The 21,974-nt window shown below is 43.2% G+C and overlaps 1 protein-coding gene across 4 annotated transcripts in view; it reads left to right on the top strand.

The window, feature by feature from the left end:
- mak (male germ cell-associated kinase) overlaps nucleotides 1-21,974 on the top strand; it is a 114,394-nt gene that overhangs the window by 50,914 nt on the left and 41,506 nt on the right. For 3 of the 4 annotated variants that reach the window (XM_072283077.1, XM_072283076.1, XM_072283075.1), the window contains exons 5-6: nucleotides 3,253-3,332; nucleotides 16,130-16,262. In XM_072283077.1, coding sequence (XP_072139178.1) covers nucleotides 3,253-3,332; nucleotides 16,130-16,262 — 213 coding nt within the window. The remainder of the gene's footprint in view (nucleotides 1-3,252; nucleotides 3,333-16,129; nucleotides 16,263-21,974) is intronic. The other variant, XM_072283079.1, reaches the window with a different exon arrangement.

Here is a 21,974-nt window from a genome sequence, read left to right as displayed (position 1 = left end):
ATTCAGTATTCCAGAATCATACTGGAATGCAGAGATGACTCTAGGTCTTTATTTCTCCTTCGTCCTCCCTCCAATAAAAACTGCAAGGGACTCATGAACTGTTTTCCCAATAAAATTAGAACCATACCTTGGCTTCCTCCTATTGTTTTCCTTCTTTCCTCTAGAAACTGAGACCACCCCTTTCCACTTACCTAACTCTACCCTGCCTTAAGTGAATACTGCTGTAGCCCTTGCCATTTGTTACCTCTAGAGATGTCAATTTTATTTGCAGCTTTCCTTGTACTCTGTAAATTTGAGGTTGTCCAAAACTGTTTTCTTATATTATTTCCAGTCCGTTTAAAATTCTGATCCTAGATTTCAGACCACTAAGGTTTTGACCCACTCTATTTTTTTAATCTCTTCCATCACTGAAACACTCCAAGATATCTGCACTTCTTAAATGATGGCTTCTTGATCATTGTTGGATTTAATTGATTTAGCATTGCTGATTGTGTGTTTGAAAGTCTTGGTTCTGAGGTCTAGAATTCAATCGAAGTCCAGTCTCTTTCCTCTCATTGCTATCTATCTCTCTGAGGAAGATTTTGATCATCTTACTATTTTACATTTGTGTGCCTAAGTAATAATTTTTACCAGATAACAATTCTATGAAGCCTTCATAATGTTTTGTCACATTCATGGTCCTAGTTAAGTCAATATTATAGTCTAAATTACACTGCATATTTTATATTATCTTTTGACAGCAAACCAAGTAAATGTTAAATTCCCAGCTTCCACTTAAATTACAACTAGCCCATTCTCTGTTCAAGCTCTGTGTCCTGGCAAAGTTATAGCTCCTGTCTGGATTATATATAAACAATAATTGTAGTTTTGTTTTAGGTCCAACCCATATTATAATGGAGTTCTGTTCCTGAGAACCATTTGCAACCCAAGTAGTTCCCAAGTCCAAAATATGGTTGTGAACTAAGTTTCCATGTGGCAGAAAATAAGGCCATAAAACGTAAGAGCAGAATTAGTCTATTTGGCCGGTTGAATCTGCTCCATCATTCAATCATGGCTGTTTTATTATCCCTTTTAACCCTATTCTCCTGCCTTCTACCCATAATCTTTGACATCCTTACCAATCAAGAACCTGTAAGCCTCCTCTTTAGATACACCCAGTAACTTGCCCTCCACACTGTCACCAACTTCCGGCTAAAAAAAAAAATTCCTCCCGATTTGCCTACAGCAGTGGTCCTCAATCTCCGGGCTACGGACCGATACATTGCGGCGAAGAATGCAGTGGACTGCACCCAGCACATCTTTAAGAAAAAAGCCAAAATAAACAAGCTAATTAATTAGGTGCAGCCCGGCATGTTAATGTCGGCCGAGATCAGAGGTGAGGCAGTCGGCAATCGCCTCTGATCTGGGCCGACACTTACGTGCCGGGCGGCACCTAATTAGTTAGCTTGTCTATTTCGGCTTTTTTCTTAAAGATGTGCTGGGTGCATTCCGGCTACCACTGTGCCGTTGCATTCTTCGTGGCAATGTATCGGTCCGCAGCCCGGAGGTTGGGGACCATTGGCCTACGGCCTATAACAGCTAGCAAATCTATATTGCTCATCTCACAAACACATGTTTTATATTATTCAGTGCCTATAAAAAGTATTCATCTCCCCCTTGGAAGTTTTCATGTTTTATTGTTTTACAACATTGAACCACAGTGGATTTAATTTGGCTTTTTTTGATATTGATCAACAGAAAAAGACTCTTCCCTCTCAAAGTGAAAACCAATCTCTACAAAGTGATCTAAATTAATTACAGATATAAAACACAAAATAATTGATTGCATAAGTATTCACCCCCTAAAATATGATACACTAAATCATCACTGGTGCAGCCAATTGGTTTTAGAAGTCACATAATTAGTTAAGGTGTCCTAGCTATATATAAACCTGTGTGCAGAGAAGCTGTTTCAATTAATTGTAGTAAAAATACACCTATATCTGGAAGGTCCAACTGCTGGTGAGTCAGTATCCTGGCAAAAATTATATGAAGACAAAAGAACACTCCAAGCAAATCCGTGAAAAGGTTATTGAAAAGCACAAGTTAGGAGATGGATACAAGAAAACTTTCCAAGTCACCGTATATCCTTTGGAATACAGTTAAGTCAATCATCAAGAAATGGAAAGAATACGGCACAGTTGTAGTTCTCAAAAACTGAGTGACCATGCAAGAAGTGGACTAGTGAGGGAGGACACCAAGAGACCTATGACAACTCTGGAGGAGTTACAAGCTTCAGTGGCTGAGATGGGAGAGACTGCATATACAACAACTATTGCCCAGGAGCTTCACCAGTCATAGCTTTATGGGAGAGTGGCAAAGACAAAACCACTGTTAGGAAAAAAAAAACTCACATGAAATCTCAACTAGTTTGCCAGAATGAGAGGAAAGCTTTTCAGCCATCAGAATAAACACTATGTTTGGCATAAGACAAACACCGCACTTCACCAAAAACACACCATCCCCACCACAAAACATGGTGGCGGCTGCATCATGCTGTGGGGATGCCTCACTGCAGCAGGCTCTGGAAGGTTTGTGAAAGTAGAGGGTAAAATGAATGCAGCAAGATGCAGGGAAAATCTGGAGGAAAAGCTGATATAGTCTGCAAGAAAACCACAGCTTGAGAGAAGATTTGTTTCTCAGCAAGACAATGACTCCAAGTATAAAGCCAAAGCTACATAGGAATGGCTTACGAACAACAAAGTTAATACCCTGGAGTGGCCAAGTAAGAGTCCAGACCTCAATCCAATTGAGAATTTGTGGCTGGCTCACAATCCCCATGCATTCTGACAGAGCTTGAGCAGTTTTGTAAAGAAAGGGGAAAAATGTGCAAAACTGATACACATCCACATAGACTCAAGTCTGTAATTGTTGCTGAAGGTACATCTACTAAATACTGACTTGAAGTGGGTGACTAATTATACTATCAATTATTTTGTGTTTGATAATTGTAATAAATTTAGACCAATTTGTAGAAATTTGTTTTCACTTTGACATGAAAGTCTTTTCTGTTGATCAGTGTCAAAAAGCCAAATTAAATCCACTGTGAAACAATGTTATAAAACATGAAAACTTCCGGGGGGGGTGAATAATTTTTAAAGAAACTGGATATACTGCACATAATGCAGGTGTTCGTAAGCTGGGGAGGACTTGAAATGACATGAAAACTGTTCACTCAATCAGAGATACTTGTACCATATTGTCTCTCCACAGAAACAAGTTATTTCCTGAATCAGTCATTAGGAACATAATGTATCAAGTAATACAAGGATTGGCATTTATCCATAAGCACGGTAGGTTTCTTCTAAAGGTTAGTGTAATCCAAGCTGCCATCAACATGAAATGAAAAACAGCTAGCAGCAGAAAAATATAAGTCTCTCCACTACTCCCTTTCCAGTTCAAAAATTTTGAATCATGTTTGCAACAACTTTTGTGCTGTTTGTTAGAAATGGAGCTAAATCATCCAAACTTCCATTCATCTACCTCTTCCTCAAATAATTAAAGTTCAAAGTAAATTTTATTGTCAGAGTACATATATTTCACCACATATAACTGTGAGATTCTTTTTCCTATGGGTATACTCAGCAAAACTATAGGGTAGTAACTGTAAACAGGATCAATGAAAGATCAAATAGAGCACAGAGGACAACAAACTGTGCAAATGCAAATATAAATAAATAGTAATAAATAATGAGAGCATGAAATAACAAGATAATGAGTCCTTAAAGTGAGATCATTTGTCATGGGAACATCTCAATAGATGAGTGTAGTTATCCTCTTTTGTTCAAGAGCCTCATGGTTGAACCTAATAGTGCAAGTCCTGAGGCTCCTGTACCTTCTACCTGAAAGCAGCAGAGAGAAAAGAGCATGGCCTGGGTGGTGAGGATTTTTGATGAATACTGCTTTGCCGCGACAGCATTTCATGTAGATGTACTCAATGGTTGGAAAGGCTTTACGTGTAATGTACCAGGCCAAATCCACTACCTTTTGTAGGATTTTCCCCTCAAGGGCATTGGTGTTCCCATACCAAGTCATAATACAGCCAGTCAATACACTTTCCACTACGCATCTATAAAAGTTCATCAAAGTTTTTGATGTCATGCGGAATCTCCGCAGACTCTTGAGGAAGTAGAGACACTGTTGTGCTTCCTTTGCAATTACATTTATATGATGGGTCCTCTGAGATAGTAACACCCAAGAATGTAAAGTTACTGATCCATCTCTGATACTCCAGTGAGCACTGGCTCATGGACCTCTGGTTTTCTTCCCCTGAAGTCTACAATCAGTGCCTTGGTCTTGTTGACATTGACTGAGAGGTTGTTGTTATGATACCACTCAGCCAAATTTCCAAGTTAGACTGCATCTTGAGACTACCAATCAGAAAGATTCAAATTTAAAACATGAGAAATAAGAGCAAGAGGAGACATTCTGCTCCATTGAGCCTATTCTGCCTTTCAATAAGATCATCTAATGAGGTGCCCTCTACTGCTTCCCTACGCAGAGAATTTCACAGTTACTACTCTCTGAGAGAAGCAGTTTAACTCATCATCTCCAGTCCAAATCTGCTCCCTTAAATCTTAAGGTGATGTGTCCTAATACTAGTCTCACCTACCAATGAAAACAACTTTTCTGCCTCTATCCTTTCTATCCATTCTTAGTTTTATGTTTCTGTAGGATCTCCTCTCATTCTTCTGAATTCCAGTATATATAGTCCCAGGCATCTCAATGTTTCCTCATAGGCTAACCCTCGCTTCTGGAATCAACCTGGAACCTCCTCTGCACCACCACCAAAGCAGGTATATCTTACCTCAAGTAAGGAGACCAGAACTGAATGTAGTACTCCAGGTGCAGCCTCACCAGTGCCCTGTACAATACCGTCATAACCTCCCTGCTCCTAAATTTAATCCCTCTAACAATGAAGGCCATTATTCAATTTGCTTTTTTGATAATCTGATTTATAGGGAAAGGTTGTGGGCAAGTGGCCAAGTGGTTAAGGCATTGGACTATTGACCTGAAGGTCGTGAGTTCGAGCCCCAGCCAAGGCAACATGTTGTGTCCTTCAGCAAGGCACTTAATCACACATTGCTCTGCGACGACACTGGTGCCAAGCTGTATGGGTCCTAATGCCCTTCCCTTGAACAACATTGGTGTCGTGGAGAGGGGAGACTTGCAGCACGGGCAACTGCTGGTCTTCCATACAACCCTGCCCAGACCTGCGCCCTGGAGAGTGAAGACTTTCCAGGCGCAGATCCATGGTCTCGCAAGGCTAACGGATGCCTTTAAAAGGAAAGGTTGAATAGGTTAATGTAACATTATTACAGTGCCAGTGACTCGAGTTCAATCTGTGAGGAGTTTAGATATTCTCTCTGTGACTGAATGGGTTTCCTGTGGATGTTTCTCACTTTCCAAAAATGTATGGGTTAGTAGGTTAATTGGTAGAATGAAAGACTGCACTCAACAGGCCAGACAAGCAATCAATGTGCAAAAGACAACAAGTTGTGTAAATACAAAAAGGAAGATTAAAAAGTAATAGTACAGAGGAGATATACTGGAATGTTCCCTGGGTTTCAGCACCTAGGTTACAGAGAAAGGTTGAACAAGTTAGGTCTTTATTCTTTGGAGCGTAGAAGGTTGAGGGGGGACTTGATAGAGGTGTTTAAAATTATGAGGGGGATAGATAGAGTTGACGTGGATAGGCTTTAACCTTTGAGAGTGGGGGAGATTCAAACAAGAGGACATGAGTTGAGAGTTAAAGGGCAAAAGTTTGGGGTAACATGAGGGGGAACTACTTTACTCAGAGAGTGGTAGCTGTGTGGAATGAGCTTCCAGCAGAAGTGGTTGAGGCAGGTTCAATGTTGTCACTTAAAGTAAAATTGGATAGCTATATGGACAGGAAAGGAATGGAGGGTTATGGACTGAGTGCAGGTCGGTGGGACTAGGTGAGAGTAAGAGATCGGCACGGACTAGAAGGACCGAGATGGGCTGTTTCCATGCTGTAATTGTTATATAGTTATATGGAATGGAGGATTATGGGCTGAGTGCAGGTCAGTGGGACTAGGTGAGAGTAAGTGTTCGGCATGGACTGGAAGGGCCAAGATGGCCTGTCTCCGTGCTGTAATTGTTATATGGTTATATATGGTAACATGGGTCTAATTGGCAAGGTTCCCCAGACTGTTGGACTGGAAAGGCCTGTTTCTGTGCTGTCTCTCTAGATTAAACTAAGCTGTTGCAAGCCAATCTTTTGCTACTCGTACACAAGTACTCACAAATCCCTTTGCAGAATCGGAATCAGGTTTAATATCACTGGCAAATATTGTGAAATTTGTTGTCTTTGCAGCAGCAGTACAATGCAATAGATAATAGAAAGACAAACAATAAATTACAGTAATTATTTATATATTAAGTAAATTAAGTAAGTAGTGTAAAAATAAAAATAAAGTGTTCATGGGGTTAATGTCCATTCAGAAATCAGATGATGGAGGGCAAGAAGCTGTTCCTGAATTATTGAGTGTGTGCCTTCAGGCTTCTGTACCTCCCTGCTCATGTTACCATGAGAACAAGGTGATGGGAGTCCTCAATGATGGATGCCGCCTCTATGTGGCATCATTCCTTGATACTGGATACTACAGTCCAAGATGAAACTGACTAAATTTACAGCTCTCTGCAGCTTATTTCAATCCTGTGCAGAAGCACCTCCCCATACCACAACAATATGCTGCAATCTTTCACCATTTCAAATCAAATCAAATCAAATCAAATTCAAATTTAATTGTCATTCAACCAAACGTGAATACAACTGAACAAAACAGCCTTCCTGTGGGGCCAAGGTGCAAAGCATACACAGCATATTGAAAATAGTGAGCGAAAAACCATAGCTAAGCAAAAAAAAATACACATATACAGCCCAAGACCCTGAGCGACATGTTCTGCAAATTGATGGTACAATTCCTGGCAGTGCACAGCCACTACAATCCAGCCAGTCATTCCACCGATCAAACACTGTAGGGCAGCGCCAATGAGAGGCTTGCCATCCAACCGGGCATGGATGCCACACTGTACTGCCTCGACTGCAGCAGCAGGCAAGCCCACGGCTTGAGGCTAGTCCTTGCTACAACAGAAGCTACACAGCTTCCCCAACCACCTGTCGTACCACCAAACAAGGGAAGTAGGCCTGCAGCATCTTACATTATCAATGTCCAACAGGGCTCTTGTAATTGCAAGAGAAACGTCTAAGACAGTTACTCACGGTTACACAGCATGCCGCCGTTGCATATCAACTCTGAAGCCTTCGTGTAGCAGATAGCAACACCGTGTTTAAATAATAATCTCATATTTTTTCTTCCAAAGTACTGTAGATGTCCATGCATTTTCCAACATTGTACTCCCATCTGCCAGACCCTTGACCACTGACTTGACCTAACTATAGTTCACTGAAGACTCTCCACATCCTTAGATATGCTACTCTCTGTTCCCTCTCCCAAATCGTTAATGGATATGGTGAACAGTTGTGGGATCACCCTTGGAGCAGTTTGCTCACCACTAATTACCAACCAGAAAAGAAATCATTTATCCAAACTCTTTGCCTTCTGCTAATTAACAACTCCTCTATGCATGCCTTATCAAACACCTGGAAATCCAAGTATACAATACAATAAAGCTGGTACTAAACTATCTGTCTCTGCTATAACTTTGGGTTCATCAGACACATGAAGAGGGGGAGCCTGCTACGTGGGCAACAGCTTGCCCTCCATATCGTACTGCCCAAGCTTGCATATCTAGACAGCTAGGACACAACACCTATGATCAATTCTGATCAATGGAGGCCCTCACCTCACAATACAATACAAGATGGCACTAATAAGTAGCAACTCTTTGTGTGCAGCTCTGATAGGAGTCGTCAAATATTCCCATTTAGGACTACTACAGCTAAAATCTATAGCCATGAATACTTTAGTAAGCAACATTGTTTTAAGACATTTTTTTTTTAAATATCTATCAATACTCAAATCTAACGATATTGGCAGATTCCGGTCTGCAGATTGGGTCGCGAGTGCAGTTCCCCATTAAGAAAACCGATACATAGAAGTTAAGCCAGTCTTCAAGTACAGTAGAGATGCAGAGGCTTTAAACCCCCACATCTGACTATCCTGCTGGCAAATGAGGGCATACGGGAGTTGGCAATGCCAGCTAGTGGAGTGGTGTCGCAGCAACAACCTGGCACTCAACGTCAGTAAGACGAAAGAGCTGATTGTGGACTTCAGGAAGGGTAAGACGAAGGAACACATACTAATCCTCATAGAACGATCGGAAGTGGAGAGAGTGAGCAGCTTCAAGTTCCTGGGCGTCAAGATCTCTGAGGATCTAACCTGGTCCCAACATATCGATGTAGTTATAAAGAAGGCAAGACAGCGGCTATACTTTATTGGGAGTTTGAAGAGATATGGCATGTCAGCAAATACACTCAAAAACTTCTATACTTGTACTGTGGAGAGCATTCTGACAGGCTGCATCACTGTCTGGTATGGAGGGGTTACTGCACAGGACTGAAAGAGCTGCAGAAGGTTGTAAGTGTAGTCAGCTCAATCTTGGGTACCAGCCTACAAAGTACCCAGGACATCTTCAGGGAGCGGTGTCTCAAAAAGGCAGCATCCATTATTAAGGACCTCCAGCACGCAGGGCATGCCTTTTTCTCACTGTTACCATCAGGTAGGAGGTACAGAAGCCTGAAGGCACACATTCAATGATTCAGGAACAGCTTCTTCCCCTCTGCAATTTGATTCCTAAATGGACATTGAATCTTTGGACACTACCTCACTTTTTTTTTAATATGCAATATTTCTGTTTTTGCATGTTTTTTAATCCATCGGTCCCCAACCACCGGGCCGCGGACTGGTACCAGGCTGCAAAGCATGTGCTACCGGGCCACGAGGAAACCATATGATTTGGCGATAAGAGTCGGCTACACCTTTCCTCATCCCCCGTCATGCACTGTTGAACTTGAACCCACGCGAGGTCATTACGCATGCGAGGTCATTACCTGCGCATCATCCATGTCAGCGCGGGAAGGAGATCAATTCCTCGAGCTTGCAAATGACGGCGGGCTGAAAAGTATGTTTGACATAACATCTCTGCCGGCATTCTGGATCAAAGTTAAGGCTAAATATCCTGAGATAGCCAGAAAAGCACTGAAAACGTTGCTTCCATTTCCAACATATCTCTGCAATGAATGCAACGAAAACAAAATTGCGGAATAGACTGGACATAAGGAACCCCCTTCGAGTATCGCTGTCTCCCATCACCCCTCGATGGCACTGTCTTGTTGCAGGAAAACAAGCCCAGGGCTCCCACTGATTCAGCGATATTGGTGTGTTGCAATGATTTTATATTTTCATACAGCGAAAATATGTGCTGTGTGTTTAATATCCAAACGTTACTTAAAATGTTATGATGCTATTGACTTATAAGTGACTTATATAACCATATAACAATTACAGCACGGAAACAGGCCATTTCGGCCCTTCTAGTCCGTGCCGAACGCTACTCTCACCTAGTCCCACCGACCTGCACTCAGCCCATAACCCTCCATTCCTTTCCTGGCAATATACCTATCCAATTTAACTTTAAATGACAACATCGAACCTGCCTCTACCACTTCTACTGGAAGTTCGTTCAACACTTACTTCAAGCTCCCCTGTCCGCCCCTGATAATTGACTTATGCAAGGAAAATATGCGCTGTGTATTTAATATTAATTAATATTAATATTAAGTTTGTTAGATAAACCCTTATAAAACAAAATTGAGTGTATTAATCATTTATCACCTATATTCCGGTCGTGATTAACACCCCCTCCCTGAACAGAGTCGCCAAAAATGGTTTGTAGAAAAAAATCGGCACGTACACGCATGCGCACAAAGGTGCCCGCGCAAGGCTTCATGGTCATGGTAGTCTTTCTTGGGGTAAACACAATGTACTCGACTGCTACTCTTATCCGTTGGCAACCCTACCGCCCCCCCACCACCCCTTCCAGTTGGCCAGTCCGCAAGAATATTGTCAATAATAAACCCGTCCGCAGTGCAAAAAAAGGTTGGGGACCCCTGTCTTAATCTATTCAATGTATGTAATTGATTTACTTGTTTACTTTTATTTTATTTACTATTATATTTTTTTCTCTGCTAGATTATGTATTCCATTGAACTGCTGCTGCTAAGTTAACAAATTTCACTTGCATGCCCGTGGTAATAAACCTGATTCAGATTCTGAAATGTAGTCTCTGGAAAATAAAGTTGAAGACCTCAGAACAAGTGATTGCATTGAGGCCCTAATCTCCCATTGCACCCATAACATTTCCCTTTGGCATGTTAGACAATGTCCTCTACTGTGAAAACCTACATAAAATAGTTTTTTCTGCTTTTGTACTAGTTTACTGTCATAATTTATCTTCCCTTTCCTTACTGCTTACTTAGTGTTTTTATTTTTGCTTTGTAAAGTTTCCTGAACCTTCTATTTTCCCACTATTTTTGATGATTTCATAAGGATGAACTTTTAGGTTGTTGCCTTCCTTTTTCTTAGTTATCCAAGATTGGCACTCCCCACCCTTCCTTACTGTCCTTGCTTTTAACTGGAATCTACTTTTATTAATCACTCTGGAAAAATCTGCTTGAAAGTTTTTCACTGGTCCTCAGCTGACCCACCATGTGGCCTGTGACCCAGTCCATGCCAGCCAACTCCTTCCTCATCCCATTGTAGTTTTCCCTTGTTTGGGCGTAATTCTGTGATTTTAGATCAAGTTATTGCACCCTCCGTTTGTATGAGCAATTGAATCATATTATGATCATTCTTTCCAAGATGATCCCTAACTACAAGATCATGAATTTCTATCTGTCTCATTGCCCAGGACCATATCTAAGATCACATTTTCCCTTGAAGGTTCAGCAACATGCTGTTCAAGAAAGCTGTCATGGATGCATTTTATGAAGTCCTCATCAATACTACCTTGACCTACTTGATTTGTCAAATCTATGTGCTAGTGAAAGTTCCCCATGTTAACTACCATTCCATTTTTGTATGCTTCAGATATTTATTGGTTTATTTCCTGTGACACTGTAGTATTATTATTTGGTGACTACTCCCACCGGTGATTTTTTTTTGACTTCCTTATTCCTAATCTCTACCCAAATGGATGCAATATTTTGTTCATTAGCTCTCTTTATCATCTCTCACTATCTAGCATGGCAGGGCTCCCCAACCTTTTTTGCGCTGCGGACCGGTTTAATATTGATGATATTCTTGCGGACCGGCCGACCCGGGGCAGGGGGAGGTGTAGGGTTGCCAACGGACAAGAGTAGCAGTCAAAGAAAGACTACAATAGCCATGAAGCCTTGCGCGGGCACCAGTGCGCATGCGTGTACCTGCCGCTATTATTCTCTGCAAAGCGTTTTTGGCGATTCTGTTCGGCGGGGGGGGGGGGCGCGGGGTGTTCATCACGACCGGAATATTGGTAATAAGGGGTTAATACACTCAATTTCATTTCTAAAAGGGTTTATCTAACGAATTTAATATTAAACATGCAGCGCATATTTTCTTCGCATAAATATAGTGATAAGTCAATCATCAGGGGAGGACGGGGAGCTTGAAGTGTTGAAAGAACTTCCAGTAGAAGTAGTAGAGGCAGGTTCGATATTATTTAAAGAAAAATTGGATAGGTATATGGACAGGAAAGAAATGGAGGGTTATGGGCTGAGTGCAGGTCGGTGGGACTAGGTGAGAGTAGTGTTTGGCACAGACTAGAAGGGCGAGATCGCCTGTTTCCATGCTGTAATTGTTATATGGTTATATAAGTCACTTATCAGTCAATAGCATCATAACATTTTAAGTAACGTTTGGATATTAAACACACAGCACATATTTTCCCCGTATGAACATATAAAATCATTGTAACGCACCAATATCGCTGAATCAGTGGGAGCCCTGGGCTTGTTTACCTGCAACAAGACGGTCCTATCGAGGGGTGTTGGGAGACAGAAATACTCAAAGAGGGTTCCTTATGTCCAGCCTATTTAGTTTTCGTCGCATTCATTGCAGAGATATGTTGGAAATGGAAGCAACGTTTTCAGTTCTTTCGTGGCTATCTCAGGATATTTAGCCTTGACTTTGATCCAGAATGCCAGCAGAGATGTTGTGTCAAACATACTTTTCAGCCCGCCATCATTTGCAAGCTCGAGGAGTTGATCTTCTTCCCGCGCTGACATGGATGACGCGCTGTTAATGACCTCGCGAGTGTTCAAGCTCAACAGTGGGCATGACAGGGAATCAGGAAAGGTGCAGCTGACTCATACCGCCAAATCATATCATTTCCTCGCGGCCCGATAACAAATGCTCTGCGACCCGGTGGTTGGGGACCGCTGTAGTATGGCATTCCCCCTAGTCGGCCTGCCAACATACTGTGACAGGAATCCGTCCTGGACACACTTAACAAACTCTGCCCCGTCTAAACCCCTCAATATTAGGGAAGTTAAAGTCACCCATGATAACAATCCTGTTATTTTTGCTCCTTTCCAAAATCTGCCTCCCAATCTGTTCCTCGGTATCTCTGCTGCTACCAGGGGCCTATAGAACACCCCCAACAGAGTAACTGCTCCCTTCCTGTTCCTGAATTCCACCTATACTGACTCAAAACATGATCCTGCTACATTACCCACCCTTTCTGTAGCTGTAATAGTATCCCTGACCAGTAATGCCACCCCTCCTCCCTTTTCCCCCCCTCTCTATCCCTTTTAAAGCACTGAAATCCAGGAATATTGAGAATCCATTCCCGCCCTGGTGCCAGCTAAGTCTCTGTAATGGTCACTACATCATAATTCCATGTATGTATCCAAGCTGTCAGTTCATCGCCTTTGTTCCTGATGCTTCTTGCATTGAAGTACATGCACTTTAGCCCTTCTACCTTACTACCTTTACAACCTTTATTCTGTTTCTGTTTCCTCAAAGCCTCTCTATATGTTAGATCTGTCTTTAATCCATGCACTTCTTTCACTGCTCTATCGCTCCGGGTCCCATCCCCCTTGCAAATTAGTTTAAACACTCCTGAACCATGCTAGATCTAGTATTAGGTAACGAACCGGGTCATGTCACAGATGTCTCAGTGGGTGAGCATCTGGGGGACAGTGACCACCGCTCCCTAGCCTTTAGCATTATCATGGAAAAGGATAGAATCAGAGAGGACAGGTAAAGTTTTAGTTGGGGAAGGGCAAATTATATAAGGCTAGAACTTGCAGATGTGAATTTGGGATGATTTTGCAGGGAAATGTACTATGGACATGTGGTTGATTTTTAGGGATCTCTTGCAGGATGTTAGAGATAAATTTGTCCTGGTGAGGAAGATAAAGAATGATACGGTGAAGGAACCATGGGTGACAAGTGAAGTGGAAAATCTAGTCAGGTGGAAGAAGGCAGCATACATGAGGTTTAGGAAGCAAGGATCAGATGGGCCTATTGAGGAATATAGGGTAGCAAGAAAGGAGCTTAAGAAGGGGCTGAGAAGAGCAAGAAGGGGGCATGAGAAGGCCTTGGTGAGTAGGGTAAAGGAAAACCCCAAGGCATTCTTCAATTATGTGAAGAAAAAAGGATGACAGGAGTGAAGGTAGGACCGATTAGAGATAAGGGTGGAAAGATGTGCTTGGAGACTGTGGATGTGAGCGAGGCCCTCAATGAATACTTCTCTTCATATTCACCAATCAGAGGGAACTTGATGATGGTGAGGACAATATGAGTAGGTTAATGTTCTGGAGCATGTTGATATTAAGGGAGAGGAGGTGTTGGAGTTGTTAAAATACATTAGCATGGATAAGTCCCCGGGGCCTGAAGGAATATTCCCCAGGCTGCTCCACGAGGCGAGGGAAGAGATTGCTGAGCCTCTGGCTAGGATCTTTATGTCCTTGTTGTCCACGGGAATGGTACCAGAGGATTGGAGGGGGGCGAATGTTGTTCCCTTGTTCAAAAAAGGTAGTAGGGATAGTCCGGGTAATTATAGACCAGTGAGCCTTATGTCTGTGGTGGGAAAGCTGTTGGAAAAGATTCTTAGAGGTAGGATCTCTGGGCATTTAGAGAATCATAGTCTGATCAGGGACAGTCAGCATGGCTTTGTGAAGGGCAGATCGTGTCTAACAAGCCTGATAGAATTCTTTCAGGAGGTGACCAGGCATATAGATGAAGGTAGTGCAGTGGATGTGATCTATATGGATTTTAGTAAGGCATTTGACAAGGTTCCACATGGTAGGCTTATTCAGAAAGTCAGAAGGCATGGAATCCAAGGAAATTTGGCCAAGTGGATTCAGAATTGGCTTGCCTGCAGAAGGCAGAGGGTCGTGGTGGAGGGAATACATTCGGATTGGAAGGTTGTGACTAGTGATGTCCCACAAGAATCGGTTCTGGGACCCCTACTTTTTGTGATTTTTATTAACGACCTGGATGTGGGGATAGAAGGGTGGGTTGGCAAGTTTGCAGACGACACAAAGGTTGTTGGTGTTGTAGATACTGTGGAGGATTCTCGGAGATTGTAGAGAGACATTGATAGGATGCAGAAGTGGGCTGAGAAGTGGCAGATGGAGTTCAACCCGGAGAAGTGTGAGGTGGTACACCTTGGAAGGACAAACTCCAAGGCAGAGTACAAAGTAAATGGCAGGATACTTGGTAGTGTGGAGGAGCAGAAGGATCTGGGGGTACATGTCCACAAATCCCTGAAGGTTGCCTCACAGTTAGATAAGGTAGTTAAGAAAGCTTATGGGGTGTTACCTTTCATAAGTCGAGGTATAGAGTTTAAGAGTCGTGAGGTAATGATGCAGCTTTATAAAACTCTGGTTAGGCCACACTTGGAGTACTGTGTCCAGTTCTGTTCACCTCACTATAGGAAGGATGTGGAAGCATTGGAAAGGGTACAGAGGAGATTTATCAGGATGTTGTCTGGTTTAGAGAGTATGCATTATGATCAGAGATTAAGGGAGCTAGGGCTTTACTCTTTGGAGAGAAGGAGGATGAGAGGAGACATGATAGAGGTGTACAAGATAATAAGAGGAATAGATAGAGTGGATATCTTCCCCAGGGCACCACTGCTCAATACAAGAGGACATGGCTTTAAGGTAAGGGGTGGGAAGTTCAAGGGGGATATTAGAGGAAGGTTTTTTACTCAGGGAGTGGTTGGTGTGTGGAATGTACTGCCTGAGTCAGTGTTGGAGGCAGATATACTAGTGAAATTTAAAAGATTACTAGATGGGTATATGGAGGAATTTAAGGTAGGGGGTTATATGGGAGGCAGAGTTTGAGGGTCGGCACAACATTGTGGGCCCAAGGACCTGTACTGTGCTGTACTATTCTACGTTCTATCTCCCTGATCTCATCCTTCCTGAAGAGCACTACCCTACCTCCCTTACCATCCTGCCTATCCTTATATATTACCTGATATCATTGGATACTCCCAATTATCTCCATCCTGTAACCACATTTCTGTAATGGCCACTAAATCCTATTCCTTTGTACTGACGCGTTCCACAAGTTCACTGACTTTGATTAAAATGCTATGGACATTCTGATAACGTATCATTACATTCATTGTGCTTTTTAGAATCTAGAATTTTTTGTGTTTGTATTTTCTGTACTCTATTCTTGCTTTTATCTTTTTTAACTTTTGCTTTGGACTCTGCATTGCTTCCCTCTGTTTTTCTTGCGTGGATTCCACCCCACCCCCCTGCCATATTAGTTAAAACACTCCCCAACAGCACTAGCAAGCATCCCCCTAGAATAGTCATTGCTGGTATAAAACTGTAGGAACAGAAACTAAGTGCACCTTATGGGTTAGCACAACAGAGGCAACAGCACATTCAGTATGGCAATGCAAGGTGCATTAATTGGTAATGTGCGGACCCACATATTGTTAGGCAGCATTCCCCTTTGCAACATAAAGTGTTTCAGTACATTCTGGACTAATGTTAGATAATGGTAAAATTTGTAGATCTTTTACGTAATACTTATGCTTTACAAAGTGCTGAAGGCCAACAAGAGTTGCTGTCTTAAGAAATTCTGGATATCTCTGATAGGATTTTTTCATCGTGACATGAAGCCAGAAAACTTGCTCTGCATGGGTCCAGATCTTGTCAAAATAGGAGACTTTGGGTTAGCCAGGGAGCTAAGGTCGCGTCCACCCTATACAGACTATGTATCCACACGATGGTAAGTCCAATTTTATATAAGAAACCAGAATCTTAAATAAAAAGGTATTCCTTCCACTAAACATATCTTTACTTCCCCACCACTCTCTGCTGTCTGCGGGGATCGCTCTCTCCATGATTCCCGTATCTTTTCATCCCTCCCCACTAATCACCCTTCTGGCATTTATCCCTGCAAGCGTAAGAACTACTTCACCCCCCTCCTTTACCTCCACTCAGTACACCAAATAGTGGTTCCAGGTGAGGCAGCACCTCTCCTGCAAATCCTTTGGGGCCATCTACTTCCAGGGCGCCTTGGGAACGGTAATCTCATGCAGCACAGCTCAATGGATTTGATTAAATATTCCCATTTCAGCCTGATACAGCTGAGAATTACAACTGCTTCCAAGGTCTGTACAGTTAATAAAGGTATTTTAATGTGATTGAATAAACTATTGCTGCTTAAAACCAATGGAAGCAATGCCAATTGTGGCCATACTTCCCGCCAGATTCTTTGAGGAAAACATGGCTGTAGGTCAGGAATATAGGTGTGTTTAAGAAAATGGGGTTTTAGACTCCCAATACTGACTATCTTGTTGTCAAACGTACAGACTCTCATAAATAAAATCAAACATCTCAGAGGTGAGGTGCTGAATCAGACTACGTCCACACTAGACCGGATAATTTTGAAAACGCCGGTTTCGCGTAAAAACGATATGCGTCCACACTAGGGGTTTTTAAAAATATCTCCATCCACATTCGAACGGATATTTGGGCAAATCTCCTCCTCCTGGGCATGCGCAGGACACACAGAAAACAAACGAAGAGGAAACGGTGTACTTGGTGCACATTTGTCCAGTTACAGACTAGAAAAACTGAAAAGGAATTGCTGTTGGCTCTCGCACAGGAGGACTTAAAACTAAAAAAAACAAATACTGGAGCGTATGGAGGCAACCGACAGGGAGTTCACGGACAGTATGACCCAGCTGACGACGAACATTGAAAAACTGACTAATTCTGTTGCATTAATAAAGCACCTTGTTAAATGTATAAAACATGTCTGCATCAGTGTTATCTTGTATTTCCATACAACGTTACATTAGGCTGTTACACGTCTATTGTCAGAGAAGTACTTGCATAAATAGGTAAACCACCTTCATACAAGCAAGGACAGAAAACAGGGCAAAGTGAATATACTTATTTATTCAGTAAGCTATGGGTCAAAGTATTTAGTGAGTTCATTTCTAACTCTTCTGGCTTCAGTCTCGTTGCCGTCTGTTCTGAAATTGTTAGGTTGTGTGGGGAGTTGCGTTCAAGAAAACAATGAAATGCCGCGCTGCCACCATCTGTTGTGGCATGTCATGACAGCGTTTTTAAAAATATCTATTTACCCCGTCCACACTGCTCTGCACAATCGGCGTTTTCAAATTTACACACTCTGGAGGGCGTTTTAGAAAATCTCTGTTTTCGGGGGAAGAAAACGCCGTTTCAGTGTGGACGGAGGGTCAAAACAAAGAGAAAAAGCTTTGGTTACAGATTTATCCTCAGACAGACTTTAGGACTGTATGTGTTCTTTGTTTCATAGAATCTTGGTTAACTCCTTCCGTACCAGATACAGCGATTCAGATTGATGGGTTCACTATACACTATCATGACAGGACTATTAAGTCTCTCAAAAGCAGAGATGGAGGTGTATACCTCATGATCAACTCCTCTTGGTGCACAAATGTATCAGTGTTGTCCTAATTCTGCTCACCAGATCTAAAATATCTCGCAATTAAGTGCTGTCCATTTTACCTGCAGTGGGAGATTTCTGTGATCACTTGGTAGTGGTATACATTCCACCTCAGGCCAACATCAAACATGCTTTAGATGATCTAAGCAATGGGATCAACATTTACCAAAATGATCAACATTTACCAAAATTCTCTAGGCTCTGGGCAGGTCCCGGCGGATTGGAAGACAGCAAATGTCATGCCACTTTTTAAAAAAGAATGTAGGCAAAAGATGGGCAACTATAGGCCAGTTAGCTTAACATCTGTAGTCGGGAAAATGCTTGAAGCTGTCATTAAGGAAGAAATAGCGAAACATTTAGAAAGGAGTGGTTCCATTAGACAGATGCAGCATGGATTTAGAAAGGGCAGGTCCTGTTTGACAAACGTACTGGAGCTCTTTGAGGACCTAATGAGTGCAGTGGATAGAGGGGAACAGGTGGATGTCGTATACTTGGATTTCCAGAAGGCGTTCGATAAGGTGCCATACAAGAGACTTATAAATAAGATAAGGATGCATGGAGTCGGAGGAAGTGTATTGGCATGGATAGTAGATTGATTAACCAATAGAAGGCAGAGAGTTGGTATAATTGGGTAAACACAAAATAAACTGCAGATGCTGGAGGAACTCAGCAGGTCGAGCAGCATCAGTGGAAATGGTCAGTTGATGTTTCGGGCCGGAACCCTTCGTCAGGACTGTAGAGGGAAGGGACAGAGGCCCTATAAAGAAGGTGGGGGGAGGGTGGGAAGGAGAAGGCTGGTAGGTCCTTCCCAGAAAGATAAAGGGGTGGGGGAGGGGAAGCACGGAGGTGATTGGCAGGAAAGGTGAAGAAGGAATAGGGGGAAAACACAATGGGTAGTAGAAGGAGGTGGAACTATGAGGGAGGTGATAGGCAGCTGGGGGAAGGAGCAGAGTGACATAGGGGTAGAGGAAGGGAGGGGGAGGGAATTACCAGAAGTTGGAGGATTCAATGTTCATACCAAGGGGCTGGAGACTACCCAGGCGGTATATGAGGTGTTGCTCCTCCTCCAACCCGAGTTTAGCCTCATCATGGCAGTAGAGGAGGCCATGTGTGGACATATCTGAATGGAAGTGGGAAGCAGAGTTGAAGTGCTTTTCCTTCGGTACATTGGTGACTACATTGGTGCTGCTTCCTGCACCCATGCTGAGCTCGTCAATTTCATCGACTTTACTTCTAACTTCCACCCAGCCCTCAAATTCACATGGTCTATCTTGGACACTTCTCTCCCCTTTCTCGATCTCTCGGTCTCCATCTCTGGAGACAGACTGTCCACTGACATCTTCTACAAGCCCACTGACTCTCATAACTACCTCAACTATACCTCTTCCTACCCCGCCACATGCAAAAATGCCATTCCTTATTCCCAGTTCCTCTGTCTCCGCCGCATCTGCTCCAAGGATGAGGTTTTCCGTTCCAGGACATCTCAGATGTCCTCTTTCTTTAAGGATCGTGGTTTCCCTTTTGCTTTCACCATGATGCCCTCACCCACATCTCCTCCATTTCCCGCACTTCGGCCCTCACCCCATCCTCCCGCCACCACAACAGAGACAGAGTTTCCCTTGTCCTCACCTACCACCCACCAGCCTCCGGATGCAGCACATTATCCTACGCAACTTCCACCACTTCAACAAGACCCCACCACTAAGCACATCTTTCCCTCTCCACCCCTCTCTGCTTTCCGCAGGGATTGGTCCCTCTGTGACTCCCTGGTCCACACGTCCCTCCCCACGGATCTCCCACCTGACACTTATCCCTGTTCATAAGTGCTACACCTGTCCCTACACCTCCTCTCTTGCCACCATTCAGGGCCCCAAACAGTCCTTCCAAGTGAGGCAACACTTCGCTTGTGAGTCTGTTGGGGTCATCTGTTGCATCCGGTGCTCCCGGTGCGGCCTCCTCTACATCGGTGAAACCCAACACAGATTGGGGGACGGCTTCGTCGAGCACCTCTGCTCCGTCCACCACAACAGACAGGATCTCCCAGCAGCCACTCACTTCAACTCTGCTTCCTATTCCCATTCAGATATGTCCATACACGGCCTCCTCTACTACCATGATGAGGCTAATCTCAGGTTGGAGGAGCAACACCTCATATACCTTCTGGGTAGTCTGCATCCCCTTGGTATGAACATTGAATTCTCCAACTTCCGGTAATTCCCTCTCCTTCCCTTCCTCTATCCCTATGTTACTCTGCCCCCTCCCCCAGCTGCCTATCACCTCCCTCATGATTCCGCCTCCTTCTACTACCCATTTTGTTTTCCCCCTATTCCTTCTTCACCTTTCCTGCCAATCACCTCCGTGCTTCCCCTCCCCCACCCCTTTATCTTTCCCCTTACTGGTTTTTCACCTGGGACCTACCAACCTTCTCCTTCCCACCCTCCCCCCACCTTCTTTATAGGGCCTCTGCCCCTTCCCTCTACAGTCCTGACGAAGGGTTCCAGCCCGAAACATCAACTGATTATTTCCACTGATGCTGCTCAACCTGCTGAGTTCCTCCAGTGTGTTGTGAGTGTTGGTATAAATGGGTGTTTCTCCGGTTGGCAGTCATTTGGTGAGTGGGGTACTGCAGGGGTTGGTGCTGGGCCCACAGCTGTTTACCATTTACATTGATGATTTGGAAGAGGGGACTGAGTGTAGCGTAGCAAAATTTGCTGATGACACTAAACTGAGTGGAAAAGCAAATTGTACAGAGGATGTGGAGAGTCTGCAAAGGGATATAGTTAGGTTAAGTGAGTGGGCCAAGGTCTGGCAGATGGAATACAACGTCGGTAAATGCGAGATCATCCATTTGGAAGGAATAATAGAAGAGCAAATTATTATTTAAATGGTGCAAGATTGCAGCATGCTGTTTTGCAGAGGGACTTGGGCGTGCTTGTGCATGAATCACAAAAAGTTGGCTTGCAGGTACAACAGATTATTAAGAAGACAAATGGAATGTTGGCCTTCATTGCTAGAGGGATTGGATTCAAGAGCAGGAAGGTCATGCTGCAACTATACAGGGTACTGGTGAGGCTGCACCTGGAGTACTGTGTGCAGTTCTGGTCTCCATACTTGAGGAAGGATATATTGGCTTTGGAGGCAGTGCAGAGGAGGTTCACCAGGTTGATTCCAGAGATGAAGGGGTTAACCTTTGAGGAGAGATTGAGTCTCCTGGGACTATACTCCCTGGAATTCAGAAGAATGAGAGGGGATCTTATAGAAACATACAAAATTTTGAAAGGGATAGATAAGATAGAAGTAGAAAAGTTGTTTCCATTGGTAGGTGAGACTAGTACTAGGGGACATTGCCTCAAGATTCAGGGGAGAAGATTTAGGATGGAGATGAGGAGAAACTTTTCCCAGAGAGTGGTGAATCTGTGGAATTCTCTGCCCAGGGAAGCAGTTGAGGCTTCTTCACTAAGTACAGTTGAAATCAGAAGTTTACATACACCTTAGCCAAATACATTTAAATTCAGTTTTTCACATTCCTGACATTTAATCCTAGAAAACATTCCCTGTCTTAGGTCAGTTAGGATCACTGCTTTATTTTAAGAATGCGAAATGGCAGAATAATAGTAGAGAGTCTAATTTATTTCAGCTTTTATTTCTTTCATTACTTTCCCAGTGGGTCAGAAGTTTACATACACTTTGTTAGTATTTGGTAGCATTGCCTTTAAATTGTTTAACTTGGGTCAATCATTTTGGGTAGCCTTCCACAAGCTTCTCACAGTAAGTTGCAGGAATTTTGTTCCATTCCTCCAGACAGAACTGGTTTGTAGGCCTCCTTGCTCGCACGCACTTTTTCAGTTCTGCCTACAAATTTTCTATCGGATTGAGGTCAGGGGTTTGTGATGGCCACTCCAATACCTTGACTTTGTTGTCCTTAAGCAATTTTGCCACAACTTTGGCATCATTGTCCATTTGGAAGACCCATTTGCGACCGAGCTTTAACTTCCTGGCTGA

Source organism: Mobula birostris, chromosome 19, assembly GCF_030028105.1.
Source record: "Mobula birostris isolate sMobBir1 chromosome 19, sMobBir1.hap1, whole genome shotgun sequence".
Lineage (NCBI taxonomy): Eukaryota > Metazoa > Chordata > Chondrichthyes > Myliobatiformes > Myliobatidae > Mobula > Mobula birostris.
Note: the sequence above shows the minus strand (reverse complement) of the source record. Positions and strands in the feature narration are given on the sequence as shown.